The sequence below is a fragment of the Myotis lucifugus genome, unplaced genomic scaffold (genome assembly GCF_000147115.1).
Source record: "Myotis lucifugus unplaced genomic scaffold, Myoluc2.0 scaffold_176, whole genome shotgun sequence".
In the NCBI taxonomy this organism is placed as follows: domain Eukaryota; kingdom Metazoa; phylum Chordata; class Mammalia; order Chiroptera; family Vespertilionidae; genus Myotis; species Myotis lucifugus.
In genome coordinates this window covers 1,504,587-1,519,034 of record NW_005871224.1, presented here as the reverse complement: position 1 = coordinate 1,519,034, position 14,448 = coordinate 1,504,587, and the positions used below count along the sequence as shown (strand labels likewise).

The 14,448-nt window shown below is 50.4% G+C and overlaps 1 protein-coding gene across 1 annotated transcript in view; it reads right to left on the bottom strand.

Annotated features, from left to right (window-relative positions):
* The window catches only part of CIITA (class II major histocompatibility complex transactivator), a 53,326-nt gene extending 39,692 nt beyond the window's left edge, over window positions 1-13,634 (bottom strand). The window contains 1 exon segment of the mRNA XM_014462275.2: window positions 13,307-13,634. Coding sequence (XP_014317761.1) covers window positions 13,307-13,589 — 283 coding nt within the window. The 5' untranslated portion in view covers window positions 13,590-13,634.
* Window positions 13,635-14,448: the final 814 nt, after the last annotated feature.

Genomic DNA, 14,448 nt, shown 5'->3' with positions numbered 1-14,448 from the left:
AGACCCCGCCTCCCAATATCCTCAGAGAGGCGCGGATTTCACCAGCGGCTAAAGTTTCTCAAGTTCGGGCTGCCCGGAGCCCTCCCTGCAGGGGATCCCCCCAGGAGGGCCGTTCCCAGACTCCAGAGTCTGAGCAGAGATATGATCCAACAGGGAAACTGAGCCCCACGCCCCCGTTTCAAGGGCCCCCACGGAGGAAGAGCTTGCGTCCCCTGCACTCACCTGCGTGCCTCTACAGACTCTAGGAGGCGCAGTCAGTCAGCCCAGGCTGACCCCACCACCTGTTTCTGCTCCGCCCTCTCCCTCTGCGTCCCAGTCCCTCTGCGGACCCTCCCTCCCACCGGGCTCTCCCTGCCGCCTCCCTCGGCCCCAGCGTTTGGGGCGCTGCAAGCCCAGCGCCTGTTCCCAGCTCCGGGTCCTTCAAGGGATGCTGGAAACCACGAGTTTCCCAGGTCTACATTCTGCACACCCTCTTCCCCTGCTCCCAGCCTTGCTCTGTGACCTCCAGCAAGTAGCTGCCCTGCTGAGTCTCAACTCCCAGCCCAACTTTACGGGCTGCAGAGGGGACCTTGCGCACCTACCGCTGTTCCCTGGACTCGCGCGCGGTGCCGCGCTGCTGGCGGCCTCTCCCTCCGACAGCTCCGGGGCTATGGTGAGCCTGGGATAGCCAGTGACCTGGCCACCCCGCCTCCACCCCCTGCAGCTGCCCTTTTTCTCTTTCATTTTCATTCTCCTCCGCGAGGCTTGGGCCACACCGGGGAGTAAACAGGCATCCAAGCCTCCCCCTGCTGCGTCTACCACGTGGCTTCTCAGAAGCACCTCTGTGGCACCCTTACAGCCCTGGGTGCATCCAGGGCGTCCCCTGCTGCGGGGCGCCAGCCTGCCCACGGGCATGCGGTCTGCACGCCCTGGCTTACAGGGAGTTCATCCCCTTGGTTTCTGTCTAGCTCACCACCGTGAAGGCAGCACACCACGCTGCAGGGCATGTGAACCGGAGCCTGCTCCCTGAGCTTTACTTCCAGGAAGCTGGGTGCCCTTTTCGGGGAGAAACAACGCCTCAGGGACCTGCACTGGAGGTTCAGCCCAGCAACCTGGCATTTCCAATACCACACCCCCTGCCGCATGACTCTTGCCTTCCTCCTCCAGAATCCTGGACCCCTGCCCCGCCCACTCTGAGACCTTTTGGGCGGTAGGTTGCGGGTGTGCGTGGGGGGGTACTTCCCTTCCCAGTCTTGGATTTCCTCACCTGGAACTGAGGGGGTGGGTCAAAGTGGCCCCTCTCTCTCCCTCAAAAACTCCCCCTGGCCCTGGCCCATAGCTCAGTTGGTTAGAGCATCCACCTGATACGCCAGGGTTGCGGGTTCAGTCCCTGACCTGGGAACTTACAAGAACCAACCAATGAATGTGCAACTATGTTGAACCCCAAATCAATGCCCCCCTCTCAAATCAATAAATAAAAAAATTTAAAAAGCAAACAAACTTCCCCAACAAGTTCTGGCTGCATCCAACAGAGCTGGCAAACTTGTCATAATCTGGGGTTCAGAGGAAGCCACACATTTCAACGGTGTCTGAGCCAAGGAGTCCCACCACTTCCCACCACACAACAATGGCCACACCAATAACATCGGGCTCCTATGATGACAGTCAGTTCCTACAATGTGCCAGGCACTGGGCTAGACCCTTTAATCCCTCACCATTGTCCTGTCAGAAGACACTTCCCCTTCTCCCATTTTACAGCCCAGGAAAACAGCCTCAGAGAGGGCTGGCGACAGGTTCAGTGTCACACCGCAGCCAGTCCACCCTGCAGCCGGGATTCAAACCTGTGCTCTGACTTCAGAGCTGGTGCAAGTTGTCTGTACTACGCTGTCTCTCGCCATCTGTCCCCTGCCCCCCAGTCCTCCCCCAAAACACCACTTGGAAACTGGGGAGAGGGCAGCGTCTGTCCAGGGGCCAGCTGGCTGAGGCTCAACAACTATACCAAGGGGCTGACTCTGGCTTTGGTTTCCCTGCTTCTCTGAGGATGGGGTGCGGTCTGGCAGGAGTCCCGTCCTTCAAGGGCACCCCTCAGTGTTTACCTGGCAGCTAGAGGGCCTTGTGATTGGCCAAGCCAGGCCACCGATGCTGAGAGCTAACAACACACCCTCTGAAAGTGGGCCCTCAGAACTCTTCAAGGGCTGATAAAACCCTCTCACATCCCAGGCATCTGGACTGACTGCCCCTCAAGTGGAAGAAAATAGCCAACCACCTCACTTCTTCCAACAGCTATAGCTGGACTAGGGCCCTCTCTCTTACCCCCCAAGCCCCCCCCTCCAGAGTGTGTCTCTTTATTTGGGATGGCAAGACCAGCTGGGACCACCCTAAATTAAGAAGCATCCTCAACTTCCTCCATCCACTTTCTTACCTTGGGGCTCCGGCAGGTAGGACCCCGCAGGGCGTGGAGCCAGGCAACGCATGGTGTGGGAGATGCAGCGAGTCCGGCAGTCCCTCCTGGTACCCTCAGCCTGCCCAGTGGTGCTTTCGGGTGCTCAGCTCAGGAGCAGGCAGCCTCATCTCTAGCCTGTTTCCTTACAGCAGTCAGGTCAGGACAGGAGCCCGCCAAGACTAAGCCAGCATGCAAAGAAAGCCAGCAAGGGACCAGCAGAAAACTCTTCCCCTACAAGGTGGCTTCAAGCTCTCAGATCTCTCTGTTCTAGACACCACCTAATTTGTCCACACTCCCTTAAAGCCAAACTCCCCAGCCTCTGTTAATTTCAGTTCCTGTTGTGGACAAAAATGGGGTGACTGAAGGAGGTTGTAAAGTTGTTTGTTGGGCTGCCCTTCAACACACTAACATTCTGAAGTGATGGAGACCACAGTGGTGCCAGATGCCAATATGTGCCGTACTCTGCAGGATGGGGCCAGGACTAGAGATCCCCAAATATCCTAGATTCCACTCCCCTCCACCACTACCCTTACACCAAGTCACCCTGAATTTCCCTGCACAGCATGAGTGGTTTGCCCCTCATTTTATTCCAAGACATTGAACTGAAACATAAATTATAAAAAGGCGCTACCCAAAACATGGGATGTGTGCCCAGTGTTTGGAGTGACACGCAGATGTGGTGGCAAATAGCTTTGACTCGCCCAGGGAGAAAGTTAGTGCCCTTGCAAGTCCCTGCCCATGTTCCTGAGGGCACCAAGGAGACAGTCTCAGTTTGGGGCTATGTCTTTAGCACCTAATGTCTGAGGTCCCCATTTCACAGAGAGCAGCCCCCAGCCTCAAGCCTTCGGTAGACAACAGCATTTGTCTAGAATCAAGCAACATTGCTCTCTTTTCCTATCTCCTGTGTGGCATTCTTCTTCATTTATGACAGACACAAACTCTCCTTAGGGAATAAAGTTGAATAAAAAATGTGAGCGCTTTGAAAGAAACTGTCAAGTAAATAATAGTGTGGGTGGTAAGCAGACACCATGAGGGTGGTACTGAAATGAAAGAAGTTTGGGAAACAAGCACTTAAGAGCCTCATGCATTTTTACTGAAAGTGCACTGGGTTGGGCCTGGCCAGTGTAGCTCAGTGGTTGAGCATCGACCAAGGAACCCAGAGGCCACGAGTTCCATTCCTGGTCAGGGCACATGCCTGGGTTGCGGGCTCAGTCCCTTGTGCTGGAGGCAGCCAATTGATGATGTTTCTCTCTTATCAATGTTTCTATCTCTTTATCCCTCTCCCTTCCTCTCTCTCTAAATAATCAGAAAACATAAAAAAAATAAAAGCACTGGGTTAGGAGCGTGAAGAGCTGTCACTAGCGGGTATGTGACCTTGTGTAATAGGCAGTTAGACATCAGCAGAGCAAGGACGATGGGCCAAGTACAGAAGGTCACCAGGGCAGAAAGCCCGGTGTCGGGCAATGGGCTAAACTGGGAAAATAAGGACCTTGCCCCTAAGGCAGCAGTTCTCAACCTGTGGGTCACGGCCCCTTTGAGGGTCGAACGACCCTTTCACAGGGGTCGCCTAAGACCATCGGAAAACACATATATAATTACATATTGTTTTTGTGATTCATCACTATGCTTTAATTTTGTTCAATTTGTAACAATGAAATTGGGGGTCACCACAACATGAGGAACTGTATTAAAGGGTGGCGGAATTAGGAAGGTTGAGAACCACTGCCCTAAGGTAACCTTTCCTCCCCTAGCATTGCTGGTCATGCGATCTAGACACTCAGACTTTTAATCCCTAAAGGTAACATCTAGGCCTCAGTTGTGTTTTAGCTCCAGGCCCAGGAAAGCAGCAAAACCGGACAAGTGCCTCTGTGGCTGCCTCAGGACCATGGGCAGTGACTAATGACCCCCTGCCCTGGCTCTGACCAATCAGTGGAGACCACGACCAGGAAAGAGCGCACCTGGAAAGCTGATGGATATTCTACTAAGACCTTCCCCTGAGACCTCCCCTAAGATTCCCACCTGCAAGACAGAGCCAAATACCCTCAGGATGAAGACTCAGTGGGTGCTCTCTCCCTCTGGGGACCACACTGTGCCATTCCCTGCCCTCTTACTTTCCCCCACAGGTGTGCATCTCCTAATGTCTAAGGCCGTGGTTGGCAAACTGCGGCTCGTGAGCCACATGTGGCTCTTTGGCCCCTTGAGTGTGGTTCTTCCACAAAATACCACGTGCGGGCGTGCACGTACAGTGCGATTGAAACTTCGTGGCCCATGCGTAGAAGTTGGTTTTCGGCCTGGGCGAGTCTATTTTGAAGAAGTACTGTTGATATTTGGCTCTGTTGACTAATGAGTTTGCCGACCACTGGTCTAAGGGACCCAGGACACTTACAACCAGGGGAGCAATGGGCAGCTCCTCCCGCGCTAACCCCTTGCACCCATCTCCAAGGCCCTTTTCTCTGACTTCTCAGTGAGCCAAAGCAGCCCGGCCGAGGCCCTCCTGGAGCTTCTGCCATGCCCTTCCTCGTTTCCCTGTCCAGGTGTGTTTTTGCCGTGGCCAATAAATTCTTGCTTGCTTTGCTGCACTTCGTCTCTTAACTGAAATCTTTCCTTTAAGAAGATAAGAACCGAGGTTTCCTTATCTCACCGGTAACACTTGGACCCCTCACTTCCCTTGTGTGGGCCTCAGTTTCCCCATATGAAATGAGGATAACGATGCCTATTTTTGTATGGTGGTTATTTTGAAACAGTCACTGCATTCAGAAGTCCCAGGAGAGGAAGTAGGCAGACAAATAAGAAATGCTAGTAGTCAACTTAGAAATGCTAAGAGTCAATCTGAAACAGAGTCCTGCTTTGGTAGGCTAACAAAACAGAAGGGACGGATATTAGAAATTCCAAGAATTCTCACAGTCCCATGACCTGGTGCCAAGAGAGGCATCCCTGGCCATTCAGCTGTCTTGAGGCCACCTATGGGAGTCCCTTCCTGTCCTCAGACGCAGCCAGTTCCAATGGCCAAGGCCAACGCAGTTCTGAGTCGGCTTCATGGCAGGGCAGAGCTTGCTGTGAGAGTCAGCCAGGCCTGGAGGTGGGCCTGCCTGGATGCCATCATCTCTCACATGGGCGATAGCAGCAGCCTGCCACCTGGTCTCTCCACATCCCCCCTGGCCCCTCCAGACTCACACTCCACAAGACCAGAATCTGATCATGCCTGTGTCAACGCAGAAGGTCTCTGAGCTGATCAGTGACATGTGCTAGTCTGTGTGATTGGCTGGTGGTAGAGCCTGTAGATCAGTACAAGGAGGGCCTGGGTGGAGAGAGGCACAGTGCTGCCTTGCCAGGAGCTGATGGGGGTCTGAATTCCAGCAGCCTGATGGTGGAGAGATGAGGAGAGAGTCAGGCAGGTGCCGAGTAGAAGACAAGCCTCCTGAACTGAGTGGATAGGGCAAGGAGTGGGTGGGCAGGTTACTGGTTAAGCCAAGCCCAGATTTTCTCCCTACGAAAGCATCCTGTATTCCTGCTGATGTTCCTCTTCAAAACTCCCCCAGAGGTGGTGACCATTCTCTTGAGCCCAGGTCTCCATTCCCTCCTGCTGAGGGGCCCTCTCACTGCTACTGAAGCCAGCCTTGCCCTGGGCATCTGAATGTGTCTGTCTTAAGTCAGGATCTAGCATGACAAAGAGTCCCCTCCTTCCCCACAGGCATGCATCCCCGAAACTCTAAGGGACCCAGGAGACTTGCAACCAGGGGAGCAGGGGCAGTGGCAGCTCGTCCCAGGCAAACCCCCTGAACCTGTCTCCAAGGCCCCCTTTTTTCTGACTTCTCAAAGCAGCCCAGCCGAAGCTCTCCTGTTGCTTCTCTGCCCTTCCTTGTTTCACTGTCCTGAGGGTGTTTTTGCTGCAGCCAATAAATTCGTGTTTGTTTTGCTGCACTTTGTCTCTTGACTGAAATCTTTCCTTCAAGACAAGAACCAAGGGCTCATCATCTCGCTGGTAGTAGTGCTAAATGAATGATTAAGGAGGAGGAAAGGAAGAAGGTGAGAAAGGAAGGAAAGAGATCAGTGAATAGAGAGCTAGGCACTAGAGGAAGCATGTCAAACTCATGGCCCGCGGGCCCCATGCTGCCCACAGTGAAGGTTTTTGTGGCCCAGCCAATATAACGGTATGTAAGAAACGTTTTAATAAAAATTTTGTAACTTAATTTTTACAATATCCTGTTATACATAATCATTAATAATGAACTACAACATTCGCTAATGACTAATTACTATAATCATGTTGCATTCATTTCCCTTACATGCCTTACTCGAAGGCTCACCATTTCTCTCCACTAATACTAGCAGCGGATATTTTAGCAGCCAATTGCCACGTCATTAGTCTTGGACCGACTTGTTTGGTGTGCGCAACCGGAAATACTTTGCTTTCGGAGAACAAGAAAAATAGGTTTATTTGCGTTACGCATACTAATTTGTGCAGTTATTTAGTGTCTGGTAAGTTAATGTTCAAGAAAAAATATTAATTTTTATTAAAATGTTCTATTATTTTATGTTAACAATTACTCATTTATTTCAGCCCTTTGAATTCAGCACGTTTCTATCGAAATAAACCTACGTTTCTATGAAAATTGAAGCTTTTGTTTTTTTGCAGCCCACATAAACTTAAACCTCGTTTATTTGGCCCGTATTAGCCTTTGAGATTGACATGCTTGTACTAGAGATAATAAAACTGTATGCAAATTAGACAGGTTAAGGAGGTATATGAGAACGTAAGCCTATTAGTAGGTATTATACAAATGGATTAGTTGATACATAAGTATATAGGCAACTAGATAAGTAGAAAGACTGATAAGTTGATACATAGATATAAGTAGATAGTAGGTGGGCAGGTAAACCAAGTAAGTTAGAGGGCAAGCAAGTAGGTGGCTGGAGAGACCAATAAACAGTAAGTAAAAACACAGGTGTGCTGTTCAAGGTAACAACACAGAGAACAGAAACCATCTGTGGTTGGCTCAGGCATCAGGCATGGAGCCAAGCCGAGTATGGAATAGGCAACTGGTCAGCCTGGGAAAAACCCATAGGGAAGTGCCAACTTCCTGGTGCAGGTGATTCTCCTTCTGTGGTTCCTGCGGGTGAAGGTGAAATGGGTCTGACTGGCTGAGAAGCCGTCCAAGGTGAAAGGACAATAGTCACAATAGTTCGTTCGCCAACTTGTCTCCTTCCAGGAGGCACGGGAGGCTCCCCATAGGAGCAGGACCAGGTTCAGGGAAAGGAGGGAGGCGGGCGGGAGGGCACAGCTCCTCTCCTCTGTGGCCCCAGCCCTGGGGCTCTCATCCGAGGGCCAAATGGGGAAGGAAGCTGGCGGAAGGGCTTGGCAGCCTGGGCTGCCCCTCCCTTTCCAATAAATCATGCAGCATCCTCGAGGGGGCTTTGTTCTACGGTTCCTAGGACAGAGTTCTCATGAAAACAGAGAGCAATGAAACACAAAGGAAAGACAAAGAAAACACTAATATATAAAATCAATGGGGGAGAGGGGTGTCCTACAGCCTCTTGGAAAAGTGCCCTGTTGCCCCTCACTCTGTTCACAAACCCAGGGGCAGTGACATTGGCATTCATCCACAGTTACCTTTCTATTCCACCTCTAGTCTGCGCTTGCCCCAAAGGCTGATGAGTTAGAACCAACTTTCCTCTTGCCAGAAATGCACGTGCCTTACGTTAGATGAGGTCACTGAATCCTCAGATCCCCACTCTGGGGACTGTTATTACCTCTACTTTTTAGATGGGGAAACTGAGGCCCAGAGGGGTCCCAGGAAGTGCTCTCAGTCATACCCCTTGGAATCAGGGAGTCATAACTGGAACTCAGGCCCTGAGGGCACAGCCCAATTAACCAATGTGCCAATCTGAGGGCAGGGGCCACACTGCCTCATAGCTCAGATGTCCACAGCACCCGAGCACTCAGCAATGTGTTTTTGCATGAAATGAGTGTCTAGATCAGGGGTGGGCAAACTTTTTGACTCGAGGGCCACAATGGGTTCTTAAACTGGACCGGAGGGCCGGAACAAAAGCATGGATGGAGTGTTTGTATGAACTAATATAAATTCAAAGTAAACATCATTACATAGAAGGGTACGGTCTTTTTTTTTTTTTTAGTTTTATTCATTTCAAACAGGCCGTATCCGGCCCGCGGGCCGTAGTTTGCCCACGGCTGGTCTAGATATTATCTGAGGCTCCCAATGAGACTGCAGACACAATTGTTTTCTCAACTCCTCAAACTGCTGGTTTATTACTTCCATGTTCAGTTCTCCTTACGGTTAAGCGCCCCTAGAATTATTTGTCTAAAGCCAAGCACTACCATGGAAAGTTTCCAGCTGCCATTTCATTTAAGCCCCACCATAGCCCTGGGAGGTTTATATCACCACTCCCGTTTTAGAGATGAAGAAACTGAGGGTCATCGTGGTTTAATTACATGGCCAGATCACACAGTTGTAAGGAGCTGAACTGGGCCTCAGACCCAGAGCAGTCCAGCTTCCAGCCTGGTTCTTTCCCTGCCACTGCCTTCCTAAGTCTCTCTTTTCTGGCCTTGGATTGCCCCTCCAGGGGTGGTCGCCCACTGTCAACCAAAGAAGGCCCGGGCGTTTGCTCTGATTCCCCAGAGAAGCTGCTGCATTCTGTCAGGACAAGGACCTTGGTCCTTGAGCCTCAGGGCCTCCCTGAGCCTGCCTGGGGCTGGATGCACACGTGCTGCTTTGTGTAGCAGAGTCAGACTCCCAAGGCCACAGTCCCAGAAGTGGGCTTTCTGCACAACTGCCGCAGTCAGTGTCGGAAGGTGCCTAATGAATCATCAGGCTGGTTTCATTTTGAAGCTGGTTAACCGGTTTTTGGTACTTTTACGGTATTCCTTTGAGTTGTTCAAAAGAGGCAGCCAAGCAGAAAGTGCAGCAATAGATCTGGACTTGAGAGATCCAATAGCTTCCCTCTGCAGGCCGTGACTTGAGGCAAATTACTTAAGCTCTTTGTGCTTCAGTTTACTCATTTGTAAAGTGAGAATGATGGTAATAAGTGACCTATCCACCTATCTACCCATCCACCCACCACTCATCCACCCATTCATCCACCTATTTATCACCCGTCCACCTACCCACTTCACCCACCCACTCATCTACCCACCCACTCATCTACCCACCCATCCATCCATCTCTCCATCCACCCTACCCACCCACTCATCCATCCATCCATCCATCCATCCATCCATCCATTCACCCAACATTCAACAAATACATAGTGCACACCTATCCTATGCCAGGCTCCACGCTAGGCAGTTGAGATGCATCTATGATCAAAACATAGATCTCTGACCACATGGAACTTATTTTCTAATGGGAGAACCAGACAGTAAACAACAGCACACAAAAATAAAATACATAGAAGGTGAAATGTCAGTCTGGGGGGTGGGGGGTGGTCTCAGGGTGTAGAGGGGCAGTTGCAATTCTAGATGAGATGGTCAGGGCGGGCCTGGTTGAGAAGGTGACATCTGAGCAAAGAGCTGAAGGACGTTAGGTGGTTGGCCAAGAGGGTATCTGGAGAAGAGTGTTCAGGTGGAGGGAACTGCAGGTGCCAGGCCTGTCCCAGGAACAGCCGGGGGCCAGCATGGCTGGAGTATGAGCAAGCACAGGTAGGTGATGAGCGCAGAGAGGTGATGGGAACCAGAAGGGTCTTGTAGGCCATTGTCCCGATTTAGCTTCTCCTCTGAGTGACATCAGGGCCAGTGCTGGGTTTAGAGCAGTGGAGGGTGAAGATCGTTATGGGGTTGTGGAGAGAGTTACAAAACTTCACATGATGATTGCCTTTTCTGAACCCTCAGTGAAACTACAATGAGTGCAATTAATTTATAAATCACACTCTTTCCCGTTCTTCGCCCCCCTGAAGGCTGCTCCCTCTCCCGTGCACCACAGCCACACACCTGCCTAGGCCTGGGTCAAGCCTCCGGCCCTGAGGACAGCTGGCCTGGGGACAGTGTGGACGAAAAGGGGCCACATGCTAACCTGACCAGCTCAGGGAAGGCCTGCATGATGGCCTTGCAAACTCAGACCTAAAGTAACCACAAAGGATGGTCTAAAATTAAAGTTTTTTAAAATTAAAAGGCAGTTTATAATGAGTAGGTATGTCCTAGTCCAGTATCTTCCCTATAAAAGGTCAACTTTGATCTTGACTGAGCCTATTGTGTTTTTACAATATCAGGGTAACTTGTAACTTCTCTTTTTAGGGACCCCTCAGGACACAACCAAAGCACGAGGGCAGAGATTACAAATTCCCTCACTGTTACTGTTACCATATTAATTGTTGACTGTTAACTATCCTGTCCCCACCTCCGGAAAAGAAGCATGTGCCTATCATTTTACTTTTTATCCGACCCCAGAGGTTCCCTGCCCTCCCCCCTTTGCTTTCTCCCACCTCCCTAATCTATCACCAATGGATTTCATGCAACCCACTTATGTCTCCTCCTTTGATGGTAATTTATAAAAATAGGTGAAAAACCGCCCGTTCTCCCAGAGCATTATCTCACTACATTGAGATTTTGCTTCCTGGCCATTGTCGACAGTTTGGCTCACACTCATAAAAATTCTTTGCAGGTTTGAATGTTTCTTATGTTGACAACAGAAAGAGCAGAAAAGAGAGTTGCCATTCTCTGTCTCTCAGCCTCCTGAAGACCATGGGACCCTGAGCTCAGTTCTCTTTCGAGAGTCATGTGGGGTCAGAAATAAATATATTACATCCCCAGGGAGGAAACACAGTTAATAACAGGAACCCGAGAGAGGAGGAGGGAGGATCGGAGGTGTCGGAAGGAACATGCAGTTGGGGGGTGGAGGGGCTTGTCTAGAAGAGAGGAAGGCTTCGACTTCCCCCAAGGTTGGCCTCTGCACTGCCCAGTGCCCTCCTCTTAGACCACCAAGTGGGTGAGGGCACTCAGGTAAGCAGTCAGGGAGATCATTCAGATGTGAAAGGTGTGTCCAGGAGACCACCTGGGTGCGAATTTAACCACAGAGAGCCAAAACCATGTAAACTTATGTCTTGGCAGAAGAGTTGGAGAAATTACTGCACCACCCTGATGCCTAAAGGCAAGACCATCAAAAGGCTCATTCCCCTCCAGGCCAGGTTGAGGATAAAAGCTTATCTGTCTTCAAACCCTACCTCCACCACTTCCCACCTGGGGACCCAGAGTTGTGTCACCTCTGAGCAGTGTCTGCTTTCTTCTTTAAGTGTAGAATAAGGCTGGAGATCAGCAAAGGGCTTAGGATGGATGTGGGAACCATCTAAAGAGGTGCTTGAATGGGCTAGGCCAGTGGTCGGCAAACTCATTAGTCAACAGAGCCAAATATCAACAGTGCAACGATTGAAATTTCTTTTGAGAGCCAAATTTTTTAAACTTAAACTATATAGGTAGGTACACTGTTATGAACTTAATTAGGGTACTCCTAAGGCTTAGGAAGAGCCACACTCAAGGGGCCAAAGAGCCACATGTGGCTCGCTAGCCGCCGTTTGCTGGCTACGGGCTAGGCTGTGCCTGGCTCACAGTAAATACTCCCGCAAAGTGAATCACTGCTATTATCCCAGGTTTCCAAGTTACTCTGAAGCCATAAAGGAACCAAGAAGGAGTAGGAATTTATGACACCAAGTCATAAAATTGGAAAGGCACAGATTTGCATAGAGGAGAAAGGACAAACACATGTTTTTGGGAAGAAGGTTGTTTGCAACAAAGAGAACCTCTTTGTAACTCTGGGGAAGACCTAACATGTTTGAGGAGCCAAGGCTGTGAGTGACACGGTATGGTGTGGACTTGTTTTGTCTGACTTAAAATGCATCAAGTGTCAATGCACTTTAAAAATAAGACACTCTCCCTCTGATCTACTTCCTATTGCCTGTCTCTCTCTTTCTCTTTCTCCCTCACCCCCTTTCTACTGCTCTTTCTCCCCCACCCACTCTCTCCCTTTTCCCCTTTCTCCCTTCCTTCCTCCCTCCCTCCTCTCCATCTCTGTCTGTCTCTGTCTCTTTCTATTCTGTCTCTCCCTTCCTTTCTCTCTCCCTCTCTGTCCTTTGGTTTCTGACTCTATCCGTGACACAGATGCACATACATAGAAATGCATTACATGTACATATATGCCCACACACATGCACACAAGCCCACTCACATGTGTGCATGTATACATTATGCACACACAGCATCCTCTGCTCTCCAGCCCTTTGGTCCCTCCTGTCTGCGGCATCTCATTTCTCTATCACTGAACCACACTGATTGTGCCTGCATCCGTCTTCCCCACTGGACTGTGAGCCCCTTGCATGCAAGCCCAGATCTGTCTATCTGTGGCTCCCAAGTGCCCAGTACAGTGCCTGACACATCAAGGCAGCTCAGAGAGTAAACCAAGTGGGCATTATGCCTCCAGGAGGATTTTTTTGTTGTTAATCCTCCATTGATTTTTTTTTAGAGAGAATGGAAGAGAGGGAGGGAGGGAGAAAGAGAGGGAAATATCCATGTGAGAGAGACACATGGATCGGATGCTTCCCACACGTGCCCCTTCAAGGCCAGATATCGAACCTGCAACCCTTCGGTGCGAAGGCTGACACTCCAACCACCGAACCACACCAGCCAGGGCAGGAGGATTTCCTCTTTAGCAGAGTGGGAAGCGCGCTGTACGCCTCCAGCACGCCCATCATCACAGATTGAGTTCTCCAAGCCCTTGCGGCTCCTGCCAGCTCCACCAGAAGGTCTGATTCCTGTCTAAGTCTGCCTTCCCATCTTGGAACAGGAATGATCACACTGACTTTCCTTTCAGAGAGGAAGGGGAATCCTTGAGGTGCCAAGGGCCAGTCGTTGCTCCTGGAGCAAAGGGGATGTCAACTTACCACCATGGTCCTTGTAGCCGGGGTCCCTCTCCACCACTGGGCCCTGCAGCCCACTCCAGGCCCATCCCAAGAGGGCCAATTCTGGGTCTCCTTTCTGCAGCAGCGTCAACGAGATCTTCCTGGCCAGAGCCTCGCCGTCAGGCTCCTGGAGCAGGGCGCAGTGGTACTCCCTGGAGAGAAGCTGCTCCTCCAGCAGGTTGTCCAGGAGGGCCTGCACCTGGCTCCGCTGATGGCTGGAGAGCAGCATCCGGACCTGAGTCAGGATGGTCTGGAAGTGGTTCATGGCAGCGCTCGGAGGAGGGCAGCTGCCCGTGGCCAGAGCCTGGGATTTCTGCTCACCCAGCCTGCAGCATCCAAAACATGAAGTGAAAAACAGGATGAGGGAACCTCTGCAGTTTATTGCAATTTATTCCTGCTTAGGAAGAGTTCCTCATTTGCATTGTAAGCTGGGGTTCCTGGTGAAGGGTTGGACATGGGTTCGTGGGTGGATTCAGACCCCACTGGCATTTGCAGGTACCACCAGTGTGCACGTGCAGAGAAGCCCACAGCTGTGGATTCCATTCGATCTGGTATTTACTGAAATTCCAGGTTGGTATGTACTGAAAGAAAGGGAGCCTGACTCTTCCAGGACCTCTCAGGTGAAAGGCCTTTTCAGATGTTTTATCAGCACAGGAAGGCAACTGGGGCATAAAGGTTAAGCAATTGGGTTTAGAGCCTGAGTTCAAATCCTAGGTCCACTGTTTGCTAATTATGTGACCTTGAACAAGTTATTCAGCCTCCATTCTTCCAGCCTCCATTCTTCCACCTGAAAAGGTAAAGTGATAATAATAGTATTTACCTCATAGAGTTGGATGGAGTGATAATAATAGTACGTACATCCAGTGTTTATAGAATACCTATTATCTACAATATGATAAATATGAGCCATTATTTTAATTTTCATTGCCATTATTATCATTATTGATTAATCATGCCAACAATTCTGTGTCATCTTGGGTTTAACCTCACTAAACTTCAGTTTCCTCCTCTGCAAAATCTCCTATGAAAAGTAATCCAATCTCATCTAGTTTTCTTGAGGATTACAAGAGATAATGAATGCATTTAAGGGTCTCAGCATTAGACCTAGTAAGTATGTAATGAAC